The following is a 20,000-nucleotide window of genomic DNA, read 5'->3' on the forward strand; positions in this document are numbered from 1 at the left end:
CTAGCTGGCAACAGAGGATTCCATTCATTATGCTAAGCTAAGCTAGCGGCGACCCTGCCAAACTAAAACAATGCATGCACTGACAAAAATGCATTCGCCCACCTATCTAAATGTAGGACAGACGGTGAATAAGCCCTATTTCAGAAAACGGTGGAGTGTTCCTTTAAGCAATATCTCTGGTGTGGTTTATCATAGCGCTCCTGTAACACTACACTTGTTTATCCGCGTGTCTTTCAGGAGCGAGACACGAAATGCTTCTTCGGCGATAAGTGCCGCTTCCTCCACGACGTGTCGGAGTACATGCGCAGTAAAGCGGAGGATCTGGGGGAGCAGTGCTACCTGTTCAACACCTTCGGCAAGTGTCAGTACGGCGTCTCCTGCAGGTTTGCTAAAGCTCACACCAGCGCCGAGATGAAGAACCTGGTGAACGCGGATCTCTATAAGCCCTGCGGCGACAGGGAGCCGGTCCGGAACCACCTGGACAAAGACCTGCAGAGACGCCTGAGGAAGAAGCAGGTGAGCTTCGCCGGCGCCGAGGCGTTCCTGAAGACCATCAGCCGGGGGAAGAAGCCGGAGGACCTGAGAGACGCGGGCCATCCTCAGGACACTCAGGTGAACTCCGCGGTTAACCGGAGCCAGCACGTCACAGTAGTCCTCAGTATAATCCATACGCAGGAGAAAGGGGCGGGGCCTGGTTGAGTTAGTCAGTCGTGTGTTGAACCCTCTCTCTTGAATCAACACTGAGTGATTAAACTGCAGTTCCTCCACTGGCCACTAGAGACCGGCTCATAGACCCGTTAAAATGCCCAACTCTACAGCAGAGAAACATGTTTACAGTCTGGTGCTAAAACTGCTTTTGGTCTATAGAGCTAATGCTGCCCTTCATGACGACTGTGTGGCGGTGAATATTTTTATAACTCATCCGTTTAAATTATATTAAGCCTTAAAGTTCTGCATAATTAAGGGAGTGGACACTTGAGTGACAGGTGGATTGCCGCTGATGTCACTGCTAGCCGTTTGTCTGCTAGTGTTAGCGTCTCGTCACCTCAGCTAATCCGCCTCGCTTGCACATGTTCGTTTATCTGGGAGTGACGTGCGGCCAAGATGGCGACGGCCGGCTCCGCCCACTTTGGGCTTCAGAAACGCTACGGGTGACACCATATTTTTTTTAGTCTGTTATTGCTTGATATCACCGCTCAATATAAACTGGAACGAACACTTCACAATATTCCTCATTATAATAATTAATACGCAGAATAAAGGGGCGGAGCCTGGTTGAGTGAGTTAGTAGTGTGTTAAACTGGCGGTTATGGTAAGGGGCGGGACATTTCCCAAACACACTTGAAGCGCTCGACCAATCACAACACACTGCTCCAGCCGACCAATCAGAGCACAGTGTGCTTGTCAGAAGGAGGGGCTTCATAGAGACAGCAAGTCAAGTCAAGAATATTTGTATAGCGCTTTTCACAATACAGATTGTATCAAAGCAGCTTCACAGTATTAAATTAAAATAATAATAAAAACGTCCATGTTTGGTAATGGTTATCAATAGTAATATTGATTGATTCATTAAATTGAATATCCCCAACTGAGCAAGCCAAAGGCAACAGTGGCAAGGAAACGAAAAACTCCATCAGGTGACCTAATGGAGAAAAAAAAACCTTGGGAGAACCCAGGCTCAGTCGGGGGCCAGTTCTCCTCTGGCGGTTATGAACTAGAGGCCGGATTTAACTGTAAGATTAAAACATTTATATGAATGCCTGGTTAAAGAGATGCGTCTTTAATCTAGTTTTGAACTAGGAGAGCGAGTCTGAGCAACGAACAGTATCAGGAAGGCTATTCCAGAGTTTAGGAGCTAAATGTGAAAACGCCCTCCCTCCTTTGGTGGACTTAGATATCCTAGGTACGACCAGAAGCCTCGAATTTAGTGATCTTAAAGAGCGCAATGGATTATAGGGCGATAGAAGATCCGTTAAATAAACTGGAGCTAAGCCGTTTAGGGTTTTATAAGTCAGTAACAATACCTTATAATTAATACGGAACTTTATAGGTAACCAATGTAGAGATGACAAGATCGGTGTTATATGATCATATTTTCTTGATCTGGTAAGAACTCTAGCGGCTGCATTTTGGACTAACTGTAGCTTGTTTATTGAGGATGCAGGACAACCAGCTAATAAAGCATTACAGTAATCTAGTCTCGAGGTCATGAATGCATGAACTAACTTTTCTGCATCAGAAACTGAGAGCATGTTACGTAGCTTAGCAATGTTTCTAAGGTGGAAAAATGCCGTTTTTGTAACATATGAAATATGATTTTTAAAAGACAGGTCTCAGTCTAGTATGACACCCAGATCTTTTACTGTAGAGGATAAAGTAGCAGGACATCCTACTATGTTAAAGTTGTAGTGTGAGAGGTTTTGTGAGCGGTTTTTTGAACCGATGAGTAGTACCTCCGTCTTGTCTGGATTTAATAGAAGAAAATTACGCGTCATCCAATATTTTATATCTTTAACACACTCTGTCAATTTTTATAATTTAGCGTTTTCATCCGGCCGTGATGAAATATATAATTGAGTGTCATCAGCATAACAATGGAAACTAATTCCATGTTTCCTTATAATATTTCCAAGTGGCAGCATATATATTGAGAATAATAGAGGGCCTAGCACAGATCCCTGCGGCACTCCATAGTTTACTGAAGTTATGATCGATTAAACAGAGCGTTACTGACTGGGAAGAGAGGAGCCGCAACACTGGAGAATATGAGGAGAATAATCAACATTCAAGCAGGAAAACCTGTTCTAGTGGAGCCTGAACTACAGAGAGCAGAAGCTGTCCGAGACCATCAGCGCTGCTTCACACATACAGGCTCGTGGGTTTCCTGAGAGCAAAGATTAAAGATCTTTTAATGAAATACGTCAATATAATGTGAATTGCAGGAGAGTGCGGCTCCTCCGGTGAAGACTGTGGGGCCGATTACAGACGCTGACATCATCAAGCTGCGACCGTGTGAAAAGAAACAGGTGTGTTTGTGTGTGTGTGTGTTTGTAGTCTAAATGTAACCATACACAGGTTTTTAAAGTGCTCTTTTATAGTATTTCGACTTGAAAATATCCAAGCTGGCCTCAACCCACCAGCATCTCACGATCCAAATCAAACGGGTGTGATATTAAATCCAATTTAATTTCGTGTTTTTCTGCTCCATGGTGCAGTTTTGATCTCCTAAATGTTTGTTTTGTGTATGATATATGTACTTCTCATTCTGAAGTGTTTTCCTCTCGTATCCCAGGTGGATTTCAGAGACAAGCTGTATCTGGCTCCTCTTACCACGGTAAGCTCTCCCGGTAATGTGCGTCGTGAGGCGTGTGCTCGCGGCTCACGGTGTGTGTTCTGTGCAGTGTGGGAACCTGCCGTTCCGGCGCGTGTGCAAGCGCTTCGGGGCCGACGTCACGTGTGGAGAGATGGCCATGTGCACGAACCTCCTGCAGGGACAGGCGTCGGAGTGGGCTCTGCTCAAGAGACACGCCAGCGAAGACCTGTTCGGCGTTCAGGTGCGCACTCCTCACACTAGCGCTGCACCGCCGCGATGACCAATCACAACTGCAGATTAGTCCCTTGAGATTGTAACTACGATTATCACAATTTACATTGAATATATATATAGGCATATTATAATACATCATGTTTACACAAAAACTGCTCACACACACACACACAGTCCCCCTTTACTTAACATACACATAAATTGTAGAATATGACTGACTACTAATAAATAAACATTATGCCTCTGCTAAAGCTGTTAAAAAGCAGTCCCAAACTAGTTTTTGTTTATACAATGTTGGTATAAATGACCAACATCATTTAAAAATATAAAAAATAACACAGTGAAAATAAAATGGCATTTTGGGGTTAATATGGAAACGACCGTTACCATGGTAAATACACATTATAATAACAAGAACTGCTAATGAAACATGGAAACTGCTCCTGGTGAACAGAATGAACATATTCCTGCATGCTAATTGATCTCAGCTAACACACGACGTACCAGTAACGTGATTTATTGGTATTTTACTTTTATTTCGTGAGTTAATAATGTACAACGTAACAACGTTCCATGCTCATAGTTTCTTTTGCACTTTATATAGCGCCTACAATGAAGCGATATACAGCGCGCCGCCGCATTTGAAGTGCGCGCTATGAGCACATTATAACGGCGGACAGGACAGGAAAGTACGTTTTTCTGAGGTGAAAGCTGAGGTGAAAGCTGAGGTGAAAGCAGGTAGTTCTTGCTGTGCTGGGTTTTCTGAAGTAGTTGTGATTCGCCTCTCATTACATGCTGGATTTTCTTTTGTAATCGCGGCTTTGAACGATTATGTAATCGTGGCAATCGTAATTGCGATTGGAAATGTGATTAATCGTGCAGCCCTACCTCATACTATCAGTGTTTGGTCATTAAAGGTGCAGTCTGTAAGAATGACCACTAGTGGTGGAAATAGGTACTGCAGTCCAAATCAAAATATTAGAGATCGTGGTTTCTCCCGCCTCCACAGACTCGACACTCACGCGGGGCGCCAGATTGAGCACACACAACAGGAACGAGCGCAATGGAAATTGGCAACATACAGTATCACAGACCAAAACAATAACACACACTCCAGCCTGGAAACATACATCTCAGAGTAACGGTTGAACCGGCTGCCGCTGTGGCTGTTTTGACGTGACGTCATGTGACAGAGTCTGAAGTAAATACAGTAATGGTGTGTGTACGGTACCCAGGGGCGCCGTATAGGGGGGAAAAGTTAGGACGATTCCAAGGACCCCTGGCTGACAGGGGCCCCAACAAATACGTAAAAAGTAATTAATTTTTTTTAATTATATTATACACTATATAAACCATCATCATTGAGTATATTTCAAATAATAATACAATTAATGATGTCTTTGATTGTACTTATTTTGGCAATAAAAGTTAAATATCCCCATTGACCAAAAAGTAAACATACACCCCCCTGTATCTGCATGAAATGGTTTGGTCCTGCCTTAGCGCACTCATCTAGCCGCGTTTCTATTACAGATTTGCGCAGAACTTTTGCGATTTATTTTCTAAATATCGATACAAAACTATTGCGAAATGACGCCGTTTCGATTAACCGATGTTATGCGACTAAAACTTAATTTTCCTCTCGCGAATAGTAATTTAAAAAATCGTGGCAACGGACGTTGGTAGGTTTATATATCCCAGCCACCGCACTAGACATTATTCGTAGGCGTGTTATTCAAGCATCAATGGCAAGGAAAGACTTATACTGTGAGTGGCAGATATGAGGAGTTTCTTGGTGTTTCTCCATCATTTCTGCTTCGAGGTCTTGATTGTGGCATTTCTATGAGGTTTAGAATCCAGTATTCCTGTAATTCGTTAACAGATTGACACCCTTTCTTTTGTCTTTCCTCTCTATTTTCTCTCTTTCGTTTTTTTGAAAACCAGATTTTCTTTTACTATGCAACTTTGTGGTTTCTGGTGTTTCTGGCAACTAAACACCGTCATCCGTGTTTCAATTACCTTTCAAATTGCGCAAATTGAAATGAGGTGGTTTTTCAGGCAATTTTGAAAAAAAAAAATTCGCAATGGAAACGTTTTTTGCGCATTTACACTCACATGATGTAGATGGTGCGGTGTGTTCGGAACAGAATACGAGACGAGTTGTTTATTAAATTCATAAGACAAAAGAATTACAGGAATACTGGTGTATTTCAATTTATTTTTAGAAGCTTGCACACACTTGAGATGCTTGTGAATGATGATGTTCATTTATTTTGATTAAAAAGTTAATAGGGCCTATATATTTAGTTTTTTTCTTTTTTTCTTTTTTTTTTAAATCTGTCATTCATTTTTACAATAAAAATACATTGACACTGTAAAGGATTGCTTTAAGGACATTTTATGGTGGCTTTTAATCTTGCATCAAATAATGAATTGCATACTGTATGCAGACTTGCATTTACAAATCACCAGCAGTAAAAATTGTGCTAGTACTAGAGTTATGTAAAGCATCTGATGGGACAGGTACGTCCTAGAGATCTGGTGACAACAGCTGTGCAGGGGGGGCCCAATGTTATTTTTTTGTCATGGGGCCCAAAATTCCTGACGGTACCTCACACGAGCTGACGTGACAGAAGTGAGTACAGTAATGGTGTGTGTACGGTACCTCACACGAGCTGACGTGACGTCATGTGACAGAAGTGAGTACAGTAATGGTGTGTGTACGGTACCTCACACGAGCTGACGTGACGTCATGTGACAGAAGTGAGTACAGTAATGGTGTGTGTACGGTACCTCACACGAGCTCTTGTGTTGCAGCTGGAAGGCTGTTTTCCGGACACCATGACCAGATGTGCCGAGCTGCTCAACCAGAACATCGATGTGGATTTTGTGGATATAAACTCCGGCTGCCCCATCGATCTGGTGTACAAGAAGGTAGCGTACAGAAACCCGGCCGCGAGGACAGTAGCTTGTTGTACAGGAATAGTTCACACACACATTGTCATTATTCAGTCAGATATCAGTAGTAACCTGTACACTGTCATAGATCTGTCCTACAGTGAACACACACTCACGGTACAGGTTTCTGGAGATTCACTGTGGAGCCGCGGGCTGATCTGACCAACATTAGACTTTTACACGGCTAGAAACTGTTTATTCCTTAATTTTCTCATAGGGTCATGAATGTGCATGCACAGTTTTGTGTTGTGGAAAGCCTGCACACATTTCTGACTACGATGGTCAAAATTACGCTTGAATTGGAATTGGTTTCCATGCAATCTGCCAAAAATCAACACGTGTAAAAAACTGAACCTCGATCATAGCTCGTCAAAATATGAAACGCATGAGAATTTAAGTCTTGTCTTCTGAATCTAAAGAGATTTACTGTTTCTTCATCTATTTGAGTTTTACTGTAAAAATGTTTTTGGTTCTCAATTTCTTTATTAGTCAAAACAAAAATGCAGAGGCATTTTACACCAATATTAATAAATACTACAAATAATGTACAAATCATAAATGCTATTTATTCAGAGTGAAAATAGTAGCTTCAAGTAGTCATAATCGAATTTACGTCAGATTTAAGAGAATTTTGATTCTGGGGGATTTTAACTTACATGTAGATCAGAAAGCCTGTCTCTTGGCCAAGGATTTTCTATCACTCTTGGACTGCTTTAATTTTTCTCAGTTTGTAAATGTCCCCACTCACTGTAAAGGACACACACTAGATTTAATTATTGCAAATGACTCATCTCTTTCTAATCTCTCAGTTGTGGATGCTGGTCTTTCTGATCATCTAGCTATCCTTTTTAATATCGAGACATTTCACTCTAGTAGAAAGACTTCACGAACTATTTCTTTCCGTAAATGGCAATCAATTGATCATGCTACCTTTGCAAACTCGATTGTCTCTTCTTTAGTTGACATGTCTTCTGCTCCTCTTGAGGATAAAATTTCAGTATTTAATAATGTCCTTACAGCCAACTTGGACATCTTTGCACCCATAAAAACACGTAATGTTTCTTATGCACAGTCAGCCCCCTGGTATAATGGTGACTTGCGTATACAGAAGGCTATGTGTCGGAAATTAGAGCGAAAATGGCGGCACTCTGGTTTAAATGTGTTCCACCAGGCCTGGATAGATTGCTTGTCAAACTACAGAGTAGCCATTGGAACTGCAAGATCTGCCTATTTCTCAAACATTATTGATAATAATCATAGCAATCCCAGGAAGCTCTTTCATACAATTAATAGTCTGCTTAAAGCAGATAGTGTCAGTTTTCTGACTCCATCTGACTGGCTGTGCAATGAGTTTCTCAAATCTTTCAGTGAGAAAATTTACAATATTCGCACAAATATCCATTCCTTGCAGTCTGCCGATCTTACAGTTAATACTCCTAGGTTCTCTGGCATTCCTTTATCCAAATTTACTTTGCTAAAACCTGAGATGCTCTGCAACCAGGTTTCTAGTATGAAAGCTACCACTTGCATACTTGATCCCGTGCCTGGTGGCCTGTTTAAATCCTGCTTTGGTCCTTTATGTCCCTCAGTCCTTGCTATAATAAATGACTCTCTGTCAACTGGGGAGGTGCCAGCAGCACTTAAAACTGCTGCGGTTACTCCCGTTTTAAAAAAGCAAAATTCTGATGTGAGTAATCTGTTAAATTATCGGCCAATCTCAAATCTATCGTTTCTGTCTAAAATCCTGGAGGGTGTGGTTGCAGCTCAATTAAACAAACACTTAATCGAAAATAAACTATTTGAGCCACACCAATCAGGATTTCGAAAATTACATAGCACTGAGACTGCGTTGGTGAAGGTCGCAAATGACTTACTGATTGCCTCCGACTCCGGCTCCACGTCCATTCTCATTCTTTTGGATCTCAGCTCAGCCTTCGACACTATTGACCATGCCCTACTACTAAATCGCCTCGAACATGTATTTGGCTTGTCAGAGACTGTTCTTGACTGGTTTAAGTCCTATTTCACTGACCGCAGTCAATTTGTTTTTATGGGTGGTTATAGGTCCAAAGTTGGTTCTGTTCATACGGGTGTTCCACAAGGGTCAGTCTTGGGTCCCATACTCTTTAGTTTGTACATCTATCCACTTGGTCAATTACTACAATCGCTCAACCTTAACTATCACTTTTATGCTGATGATACACAGATTTATATACATACTAGACCGGGTCAGCAAGTGAACGTTGGGCATCTTTCTAACTGTATTGCTGAGATAAAGATTTGGATGTCCAATAATTTTCTGTCTCTAAATGGCTCAAAAACAGAAGTTATGCTCCTTGGAACTCCACATCAACTGCGAAAGGTTGGGTCTCCTACTTTGTCTGTTGATGGTGTTGCACTGGAGTTTAAGACCAAATTAAAAAATCTGGGTGTCATATTTGACGCCACACTGTCATTTGAGCCTTTTGTCCAGAACACAGTTAAGACATCTTTTTATCACCTCAGAAATATAGCCCGGCTACGTCCTATGTTGTCCTTTTCGGTAGCTGAGAAGTTGATAAACTCTTTTGTCTTCTCGCGCATTGACTACTGCAATGGTCTTCTAGCTGGGGTATCTAAATCATCACTGGATAAATTGCAATATCTTCAAAATTCAGCTGCTAGAGTACTATCTGGGGTCAGGGCCAGGGACCATATAACCCCGGTCTTGGAGTCCCTGCACTGGCTACCTGTTAGGTACCGTATTGATTTTAAAATCCTTTTGCTGGCCTATAAATCTCTGCACAATCTGGCACCCCAGTATTTGACTAACTTATTAATCCCCTACACACCACGTCGCAATCTGCGCTCCTCACAGAGTGGTCTTTTGGTTGTTCCGAAGACACGGCTTCATACGTGGGGTGACCGAGCATTTTCCGTCTATGCTCCTAAGCTCTGGAATTCTCTCCCGGCCAACATCAGGGAAGCAAATACACTAGTGACTTTTAAATCTCTTCTTAAAACTCTTTATTTTAGGATTGCTTTTACCTGAACTTGATTTTATGTGTTTATTTTTTTTTATTCTATTTTATTTTTTATTGTATCTTCATTGTGTTTATTCAATTGTTGTTATGCTTGTCTGTAAAGCGCTTTGAGAAAGCTACTTTTAAAGGCGCTATACAAAATAAATATATTATTATTATTATTATTACCACTAACACAAAGGGAGAAACTGTTCTTTATAGTATAGTAGTTAATCATTTCGGATATTTTTTCTTTTTAGTCAGAGAAATGATACAGTCGAGGTTTTACGGGATTCTTTAGTGTTGATTTTTTGGTGAATTGCGATGTGAATTTGAACGCTGGTGTTTGTGAGCGTTCAGCAGCGAGTGACCGGTGTGTGTTTCTCCAGGGCGGCGGATGTGGCCTCATGACACGGACCACCAAATTTGAGCAGATCGTGAGAGGAATGAATTCTGTAAGTGAACGAGAAACCTCCATCACTGTAAAGTGTGTCGGACGAGTGTGTGTGTCGGACGAGTGTGTGGAGTGATGTTCCTCTTGTATCGCGGCGTTGAGCTGCATCATGGGACGTCAGTAGGTGTGTGTACATGTTTATCAATCCGATTTCAGATTCTGTTTATATGATCGTCACATTCACTTTTGCATTTATGTATTGCGCTCAGAATTGAAGAAAGACGCCGTGATAATTTTGTGAGTAAAATTGTTGTTTTTATGTGTCAAATTGACAAAGGAACTATTTTTGGGTTTTTACACGACTCAGTGTTTTTCGTAGTGTTGATGGCATGGAAACAGAAGGAGGTCAAGTTATAGTTATAGTTATACGAACCCTAAATGTTACAATACGATACACATCTTCATTTGCATTTATGTATTACGAACAGAACTTCAGTTCTCTGCAGACCTGTGGAAAACCAGCGCGATAATCTCTGACCGCAAGTATAATGGTTTTGCGTCAGAAGTGCTTCTTAGCAGATATTTAGTGAATACTCAGAGTCCTTCACTGACCAGTTCTGTAAACACATGCACTGATCGGTCAGATTACTTCAGGTCTCAGAACCCTTTCAATCCAGTTAGAGTTGAATTCCGATCGAATCTGATCTCTACATGCAGGCTCTCAGCCCGACTGAGCCGACTCTGACTATAACGGATCGTGTGTGTGTGTGTGTGTGTGTGTGTTCGCGTCTGCTCTTCCGCAGGTGCTGGACGTTCCTCTGACGGTCAAGATCCGCACGGGAGTTCAGCAGAACTGCAACGTGGCGCACAAGCTGATCCCCGAGATGAAGAAGTGGGGCGTGTCGCTCATCACGGTACGTCCAGTGAGCGGCTCCAGGTGAACAGGTGTGTTGAGTGTGTCACTGAGTGTGTTTCCTCCGCAGCTGCACGGCAGATCTCGAGAGCAGCGCTACACCAAGTCAGCGGACTGGGACTATATCGACACCTGCGCCAAACTCGCCGCTCCCGTGCCGCTGTTCGGTGAGTCGCGGATGATGATGCGGATACTGACTCTGGCGATGTATAAACATTTGGTTGATAACTGATAAATCTTTATATTTGACAGCCGATAAATCTAAATTATGTAATTTTTTAAGAGCCTGATTACAAAAACGAATCCATGTCCCAATCTCACACACACATAACGTTCTCATTATAATTTGATGTGGGCGATATGACAGAACTGTATTTTCCAGTTTTTAAGTGATTTTAATCATATTTCAAGCAACTCAAACCCATCATGTTGAGCAGTGCGCATCTGAAGAGTCTCAGCTGAAGGAAATAACACATTATTATATCGGACACATTTCCTCATCGGGTCGATAGCGCTGACATTATGAGTGCTCGTATACCGGCGATACGGTGATCGACTGCTGGTGTGTGTCCCTCAGGGAACGGAGATATCCTGTCGTATGAGGACGCCATGAAGGCCAGAGAAACGGGGGTGTCGGGCATCATGTTGGCGAGGTCAGTCTGCTCTCACCGCATCATCGGTGCGCTTCCCAGAAGCATCGCAAGCCTAAGAAGTTCATAAACACGACCGTGCGACTGATCTTAAAGGGATAGCTCACCCAAAAGTGAACATTAGCCCATGATTTACTCTTCCTCAAGCCATGCTAGTGTATATGACAACAGAAAAAGAAGTTATAGAAGTTTGAGTTTATGAAAATGTACAATGTTAAAAATGTAATTATTCATATAAAATATATATTTTCAAAACCTGGTGGACTCTAAAACTGCAAAAAAATCAAAGGCAAAAGTTGTGTTTCTAATTTTAGGTTGATATCTTTTTAAAATAATCTTTCAGTGAGATGTAGTTTGTGCGCAGTACCACACTTCTCCACTAGTGGACATCACTGCCCATATAAGGGCGCCTCCATCTCCATATGTGGTTTGAGTCTGAACCATTATTTTTACAATTTTCATACAATTTATGAAGTAGACATCTTTGAAATGAATTCAACCTCTAAGAAACACAGAAGATCCCGTATGTGCATTATAACTCGCCGCCACATCACTAATGCTGAATCTATTATTATTATCTTTATATTTAAAACATTTTCAGAGCTTTTTTTCTAAAAGAATTGAATGGATTCTATCTTTTGAACTCTTGGCATGAAAACAAACTGAGGTTTCTACCATTCTTTCATGATTTTTCATGTTCATCACGATTTCAAAATAAAGGTCTGAACACGCCTTATGAGTATGAACATATTCTTGTTGCAAATTGATAAATTACGGCTCCTCTGTAATGTATTTTAAAAATTTCCCCAAATATGTAAACTAGAGATTGTAAGCTTTCAAATGATGTATAGTTAGTCAAGATTGGTGTAGGTTTAGTATAGGATATTACGGTTTTAAATATGTAATGGCCGCGGTGCCAATATAAAGGGTTAACTTTATCGACTAAAATAACCAGCTTTCGGACAGACGCGTACATGTTGGTGAGCTGAGGTACTGCTGTCGGGACACCCGGCCCTGGTCTCTCTGAAAGAACTGTTTCCTGTCCGCCAGGGGCGCGCTGATCAAGCCGTGGCTGTTCACTGAGATCAAGGAGAGCAGACACTGGGACATCTCCTCCGGCGAGCGCCTGGACGTCCTGCGCGACTTCAGCAACTTCGGCCTCGAGCACTGGGGCTCCGACACACAGGGCGTGGAGAAGACGCGCAGCTTCCTGTTGGAGTGGCTCTCCTTCCTGTGCAGGTGACGACCACAACTCAGTTATTCATACAGCGCTTTTCACAATACACATCATTTCACAGTCCACATCACAGTTTACGGTGTTCTGTTCTGTATAAGTTATGCATTCAGAAATGTACATGTACAAATCACAGTTAGCGAGAAAGCTATTAATTTAAGCGGTGTAATAATTGAATGCAGAAGCACTGAGCTCACTGAAGTTATGAATACTTGTTTGATAACAAACGATTATGATATTTGGAAAGATGTGCATAACTCTGCATTACACAGGGTTCGTACAACGGGCTTGAATTACTTGAATTTGACTTTTTGAAATGCAAGTCCTGGAAAACCCTTGAAAACAGACATATTTTTAAAGATAATGAAGAACGATATAGTTTGATAAGTCTCTGATTGAAGTCCCTAAAAAAATTAAAAAAGAGTAGTGCTTAAAGGACAAGTTCGGTATTTTACACTTAAAGCCCTGTTTACAGATCGTATCTGATGAAATAGAACGGTTAAGATTAAAATTTGGACACATGCTGCTGTCGCGAGAATTTTAGGTTTATTTAGGACCTATTTTGCCAAACGTGTCACACCCGTGATTCTTCCGTTGAGAGCTTGAATAATAGACACTCAAGCGGCGGAGTAATACCGCACCTCACTCAGCACATTTAATACAAGTCATGGAGTTGGACAAAAACTACGATAAAACCTGCTGGAAAGCATCTTTTTCAGCAATTTTTTTTGGGACCGTATCAGTGAACACCCCTGACCACTCGGTGAGTTTAGTTTGTAAACGAAAGTTTAATGTGTTTTAGGAAGGAATCTTCCTGTGGCCATAGACAACCATTGTGGGGGTGAGGGGGGAAAGCGATATAAACCTAAAATTCTCGCGACAGCAGCATCTGTCCAAAGTTTAATCTTAACCGTTCTATTTCATCAGATACGATCTGTAAACAGGGCTTTAAGTGTAAAATACCGAACTTGTCCTTTAAAGGTCGTGTTGCAGGGTATATTTTTCAACGAATTTATGCAATTTGCTTGTTGGTAATGAACATTTAAACTGTTATCCATTGTATTTTATGTTGTTGGGTATCACAAAACGGAATATAATACGAAAAAGTAGGTACTATCTTACAGCGCCAACGATTCTCCTTTCCGCCACAATGCATTGCATGACGTCACCTTGGGGAGAGAGTTTACCAAAGCCCGCCTTGAGAGCATTGAGAGTGACTAGAGAGACGAGTAGTAGACGAGAGTGTTCAGATAGCGCAGATTATAGAACATGATCATTGTCTATACAACACATCTCTAGTCACCTATAACTGTTTAAGTTGGTTCATAAGACTTAAAAGTAAACAAACAACATACTCGTGCGTGCGGGCTTGAAGGGGACCATGATCATGCCTGAGATGTGTGTATGCTATCTTCAGCACAGACGGGTTCAGGCAGCATGCATTCAGCATTCAGTCACATCTGGTCGCGGAGTGAGCTCCTCGACCAGCGACCCAAACACACTCACTGCCCTACAGCACAAGCTTTCCAGCGCAGTTTCCACGGGACGGCACCGCTCGCACAAGCACCTGCCAAACACCGCGACAGACGCGCGGCGGCTACGCTTGCAACAACATTTTCACCAGAGGAAGAGAAACGCTTAGAACAAAACGCTTTGACAAAGACAAAGTTTACCAGTACTATGACAAAGGCTACCGGTAACGTTACTTATCTGAACTAACGTCATGATCACTGCCACTATAAAGAAAATGTTGATTTTTCACTCGGTGCTATTCAATGACAGTAAAAAAAAAAATGTGTCGTTATCTCATTGCTGCGTTGCTAAATGATAGCAGCTCACCAGGACACTTCACCAACTCTCCACTCATTCTGCTCGGACCATCACTTCATCGGCTTTGACGGCCATCAGGCTAGCTTTCCTCCACGTCTCCCCAACGTGACGTCATCACCGAATTACGTAAAAAAAACGTTAATACCAAAAACGTAAAAAAATGGTATTTAAGACCATTTTTGAAACATTTTAAAAATGATATACATATCTTGAGTGATTTATGTACCCATTAATCGACAGTGGTGGTTAACCTGCAACATGGCCTTTAAAGTCCTGGAATCAGATTTGACCGTCTCTGCAGAACCCTGTTTAAAGACATCGCTCATGACGTTTCAAATAATACTCATTCATAAAAAAAATATATTAAAGTGCAAGTCAGTGATTCTGATGGCCCTGACGGCCCACCACTGTGTGAACGTGTGTTCAGGTATATTCCCGTGGGATTGTTGGAGAGAGTCCCGCAGAAGATCAACGAGCGTCCGCCGTTCTACATGGGCCGAGATTACCTGGAGTCTCTGATGGCCAGCCAACACGTGGGCGACTGGATCCAGATCAGGTGACACACATCCACTCATGTTTCTGACCGACAGCAGAACAGTGCAGGCCCAGAGCTCAGCTCAGTCACACTCGCTGTGTGTACATCCAACTATTGTATGTGCAGTTTGGGATATTGTATAAAAAGCACTGGATGGAACTGTCAAGATGCACATAAAAACTGATCATTTTTAATCTGATAAGACGTGCGCAAACTAGGATGGAAACATCTTTACTAAAATAAATCTCTCAAACATCATGTGACTCCGCGTCAGCTGTGATTGGATAACTGGAGTAACCAGTGGACCAATGGCATCGCAGCGTCTCTAATGTTGGTTTGGTGTTTCTGAAAGTCGGAGTGTGTGATCAGAATGAGTGTGTGTAATTCCCTCAGAAGCGTCTCACACACGAGTGTGTTCCTGAACACCAGATCCGAACGCTAGAGAACACGACAGAGTGATGATTTTCTTCTCTTGAACACACACTTTATTCACAAATGTTTTATGCCATGTTACAATTTTGTGCAAAAGTTAAATCCGCAGCGGGGAAACATGAACTAAGATGTCTTCTCTTATTAAACTGCTAAATTGAGTTATCTGTTGAATTTAATACATGTTTGCATTTTAGGTTATGTTTCCATTTATAGACTGAAATAAACTAATTAGAAATAAGATTGAGTATTTACTGGATAAATCCGTGTGTTTGAATGATGTCTAAAGAGTGTCCTCTGTTTGCTCCCAGTGAGATGCTGCTGGGACCGGTGCCGACGAACTTCAGCTTTCTGCCGAAGCACAAGGCCAACGCTTACAAATGACCAGCGGCTCGTTACGGAATAAAGTGCTCATCAAACTTTTTTTATTTTCTTTTGTTTTATTTATGTCTAATTTGAACATGATTAAGCTGAAGTTGTTTATTCAGGTTGGATTTATTTTAAATGTATTAGAGATGTTTAATACTGAAGAGTGTGTGTGTGTGTGTGGTTCTGTATTGAGCTGTTTGCTGATGACATGAAAGAGAATAAAGTCATATACTCACTGATGACTGCAGTTCACGTTTAACCGCCGCCGCTCCGGGGATCTGAAGAGATCATGTGACCTAATGAAAACACTGGAATATTGCATCTTTTAGCAACGTTTTTATTAAGTGCATAGCATGAGTGTTTTGACATGATTGTGCCAGTGTTAATGCTCAGTGAGTTTACACACAATCACCTGAGAAGTACACACACACACACACTCATCTCTCAGAATATAGTGCTCTTATTAAACACACTAAACAATATGCTGATACACACCCTCAGGCTGCACCAATCACGGCCTCTGCTGATCAGGTGGGCGGAGCTACTGTCAGAGCGGAGGGTGCGACACACACACATGAGATCATACAGAAGTTGTCTGAACTCTGACCTGAGTCTGCAGTGAGAAGCTGTACACGTCCCTGATCTCGGATGAAACACCTGCACTGCCTCCAGCACAGCATCTAAACTCCTAAATCCAGACACTTCCTGGAGAAGCAACATGACTGAAGATATTATTAAGTCTCGTTTACTTGGAAAATTTATAAAAAATAAAGAGTTTATCTCATTTAGGTAGTTTTGCATCAAAGGAGAGTAACGCCTTCAGAATGTCCTGTAGTGTGAGAGCGCAGTATTTGTTATTTTGCATAGTTTATTAAAACAAGCATGACATCACATCCTGTTGCTCATCTTTGCAGCAGGCCCTGAAAAAAGTGACTTTTGGAAATATTACAAAAGTGTCTGTGCTTGTTGAACAGATATGGGCATTTTTGCAAGCAGAATGAAATATTAATTATTTTAAAGTACATGTTTAGCCAGTCAGCAATATTTATGGAGGCTCCTAAAAACCCAAACATTTTTCTGCATGACATTTACAACTCAGAGAAACCTGTGAAACCTCTTCATACGGTCCTGACTCCTGGAGGCGTCTGATGATGATGAGTGTTTCTGGGTGTCAGCATCCTCACCTCTGACCTCTGACCCCTGCTCTCCAACACACATCACGTAAGGCACACATGAGCGCAAACACATCATAATTCCTCTGCCGTAATAATGTCAGTCTGATGTGATGCCTGTGAGATATTACTAATGCATGGATGGGTTCGTTCTCCGCGTCTCAGTTCCTCCTCGATGAAAACAGAAACATCGTGTCACTGGTGCACACACACACACACACACACACACACACACACACACACTCAGAGTTCAGTGTGCCACAACTGCATCGTTATCCCATTTCCTGACCTGGAGTCCCGTCCAGAAGAGAACACTAGCACACACTACTGCAGCAAGTTTACTGGACACAGCGTGTGAATCAACACCATGATGGAATACTGTATCCCACAATGCAATGCACTTGACATGGCCTTTAAGAAACTAGTTATTTTTTAGAACAACTGGTTCCATTATCTTGAAGTCAGTGGGTTTTCATAATTCATAATTGTGTTAAAATGCAAAATAGCAGTTTTATCTGGAAGATGTGTAGACGCCACATGCTGAATTAAACAATTTATGCAATATAATGAGATATGTTCGCTATATATACAGTATACACTGCGCAGTGATCAGTATGCTAGTGCTCAGTTCCGAACCGTTCCTCTAGTTGTGCTGTGCAGCTCGTGGGGTCATTGGGGGTCAGAGGTCAGAGGTCGTGTGTGCAGGTGCAGTGTTCTGGCGGGTATGTTCACAGGTTTAGGGGGGATCTGTGGTTTGAGCGACGCGGTGCGCCTGACGAGAGCCGCGCGCTGGAGGTGAGGAGGCTCGCTGTAGCTGTGCTGGCGCGTCAGACACGAGCCGCCCGCGACTAGCGGCCTGTGTATCTCGTAGATGTTGTTCGACTTCTGGTTGAAAGTGTGCTGGCGGGCCGTTGTGACGCCGTTTCCCATCTTGATGAGGACTTTGCGCTGTGATTGGACGGTGACGGCGTGTGGCCGTTCGGGAAGCGTTTGCAGTGGAACCTGCCGAAGCGCTGTGGTTTCCGGCGTCTCGAAGCAGCTGTAGTATGATGAGGGCATCTGTAGCGTCAGGCTGTACGACACTGGATCGGTGACGTCACGCACGTCTGGAGGCTGGGTGTGTTTGAATATGTCGTCGCTGTGGTTGTCTGAAGGTGTGCGATTGATGGAAAGTGTCTGATTGGTTGGAAACACTTGCAGGGTGGAGTTGTGGGTGTGGCTTCTCTCCCATTGGCTGTTCAGAGCCTTTAAGTTCTTGATTGGCAGCTCGGGGGTGGAGTCCGGGGTGGGCAGCGTGGAGACCAGCTCTTCCTCCACGGTTGCGTGTGGTTTGGCGGGCGGCTGCCGGCAGGGCGGGCCGGAGCTGTAGATCTGGGAGGAAGTGATGTCGTTCTTGTCCGGTTTGGCGTCCAGCAGGCGGTTGAGTTTGGCGAGGCTGTTGAGCGAGAGCGCGGGAGGAAGCGACGCCTCTGGCTCTTGATCTCGCTGGGATCTCTGACCGCAGACACACGACACCAGCAAACCCGACCCGATCGCTCCCAATGCGAACGCCACCAACACACACGCGCCCAGAAGAGTGAAGTGCAAGCCGCCGCTCACACTCGCCGCCTCAGGAAGCTGCTTCACTCCTGCAGGCACAGACACACTCATTATATCTTTGAATATCATTATTTTTTGTTATTATATACAGTCAAACCAAAAATTATTCAGATTTGTTTTGCTAGTGTGTGCAGGACACTATAGTTAATTTATGTCAGAGAAGAGATAGCACAATTGAGTAAAGTGTGACTGTGAACCTCACACACTCGACCAACCCCAGTAATAATCAGACATGACATCATAATGTGTGTGACACTGACCAGACGCTGAATCCACAGCGGAGTTCACATCACTTCCTGCGGCTGACATCACATCTGAGCACATGTAAACATAGAAGAGATCAGAATTAGTTTAAATTAATATTAGAACAGTTTGTATTATGACAGTGGTTATATATATATAAATGTTTGCTACATTGTAACACAATTCCAGAATATTGGAATATATGGAATATTCCACTAATGTAGTTTCTCAACAGGTTGAGCGTGAAGTGTTTAATGAGAAACTTTAATAAAACATCAGTGTCACAATGATTCACCAATGGCAAACTTCTCACATATACCTCCTAGATTAATATTTACATTTATCAGACATTACAACATGACAGAACTGAAGCATCACTGCTGTAGCTCACTCACCGCTGCACGTGTCAAATAAATGTGATTGGTCCCCATCGATGTCCTGCTCAAAACCGGCCCTGCTCATCATAAAAACACAGACAGGAAGGTTAGTGTGATTATAATCCCTGATCATGCAGCAGGAAGTGATGTCACTCTTACTTAAATCCCGGGGCCATGTCAGCACAGCGCCCCGTGCGCAGCCAGATGCAGTATGGGTCATGTGTGTAGAGACAGCGTCTGTGGAGGAACAGAGAGTTATGAGTTTGACTGATAAAAGACTAACACGTGACCCTGGACATCAGAACCAGTCTGGAGCCGCACGGGTATCTCTGTGGCAATAGCAACTATGGGTCAAAATTATACATTTTTCTTTTATGCCAGAAATCATGAGGATATTAAGATCATTTTTTATGAAGATATTTAGTAAATGTCCTACCGTAAATATATAAAACATGTATTTGTGTGAGTGAATGCAGCACAATCGTGAACATAAATGCACAACTTTAAAGGAGATTTTCTCAATGTTTACATTTTTTTGCTCCTCAGATTCCAGATTTTCAATAGTTGTGTCTCAAGCTTATTTATTTGGCTTTCATATGATGTATAAATCTCGATTTCAAAAAGACTGACCCATGTGACTGGTTTTGTGGTCCAGGGTCACATGTGTGAAATAATACAAAGGCAATAAACAGACAGGACTTTGTTGAAATCTTCACTGGTGTCATGTTTTCTGCAGGGTTAATGAAGG

General features: G+C 42.4%; 2 protein-coding genes across 7 annotated transcripts in view; one reads left to right on the forward strand and one right to left on the reverse strand.

The window, feature by feature from the left end:
- The window catches only part of dus3l (dihydrouridine synthase 3-like), an 18,253-nt gene extending 2,154 nt beyond the window's left edge, over window positions 1–16,099 (forward strand). Inside the window, exons 5-16 of one of the 2 annotated variants that reach the window (XM_079591224.1) lie at window positions 238–612; window positions 2,943–3,026; window positions 3,293–3,334; window positions 3,402–3,554; window positions 6,365–6,481; window positions 9,897–9,962; window positions 10,705–10,815; window positions 10,885–10,981; window positions 11,392–11,467; window positions 12,515–12,703; window positions 14,956–15,084; window positions 15,804–16,098. In XM_079591224.1, coding sequence (XP_079447350.1) covers window positions 238–612; window positions 2,943–3,026; window positions 3,293–3,334; window positions 3,402–3,554; window positions 6,365–6,481; window positions 9,897–9,962; window positions 10,705–10,815; window positions 10,885–10,981; window positions 11,392–11,467; window positions 12,515–12,703; window positions 14,956–15,084; window positions 15,804–15,876 — 1,512 coding nt within the window. In that variant the 3' untranslated portion in view covers window positions 15,877–16,098. Of the gene's footprint in view, window positions 1–237; window positions 613–2,942; window positions 3,027–3,292; window positions 3,335–3,401; window positions 3,555–6,364; window positions 6,482–9,896; window positions 9,963–10,704; window positions 10,816–10,884; window positions 10,982–11,391; window positions 11,468–12,514; window positions 12,704–14,955; window positions 15,085–15,803 lie in introns of both variants that reach the window. The other variant, XM_079591223.1, reaches the window with a different exon arrangement.
- Window positions 16,100–17,702: 1,603 nt separating this feature from the next.
- sema6ca (sema domain, transmembrane domain (TM), and cytoplasmic domain, (semaphorin) 6Ca) overlaps window positions 17,703–20,000 on the reverse strand; it is a gene marked incomplete at its 3' end in the record, with an annotated part of 21,343 nt that continues 19,045 nt past the window's right edge. For all 5 annotated transcript variants that reach the window (XM_079591212.1, XM_079591211.1, XM_079591210.1 and 2 more), the window contains 4 exons: window positions 19,412–19,489; window positions 19,271–19,329; window positions 18,893–18,946; window positions 17,703–18,661 (listed from right to left, as the gene is read on the reverse strand). In XM_079591212.1, coding sequence (XP_079447338.1) covers window positions 17,703–18,661; window positions 18,893–18,946; window positions 19,271–19,329; window positions 19,412–19,489 — 1,150 coding nt within the window. The remainder of the gene's footprint in view (window positions 18,662–18,892; window positions 18,947–19,270; window positions 19,330–19,411; window positions 19,490–20,000) is intronic.

This window comes from Phoxinus phoxinus (assembly GCF_949152265.1).
Source record: "Phoxinus phoxinus genome assembly, chromosome: 19".
NCBI classification, from domain to species: Eukaryota; Metazoa; Chordata; class Actinopteri; order Cypriniformes; family Leuciscidae; genus Phoxinus; species Phoxinus phoxinus.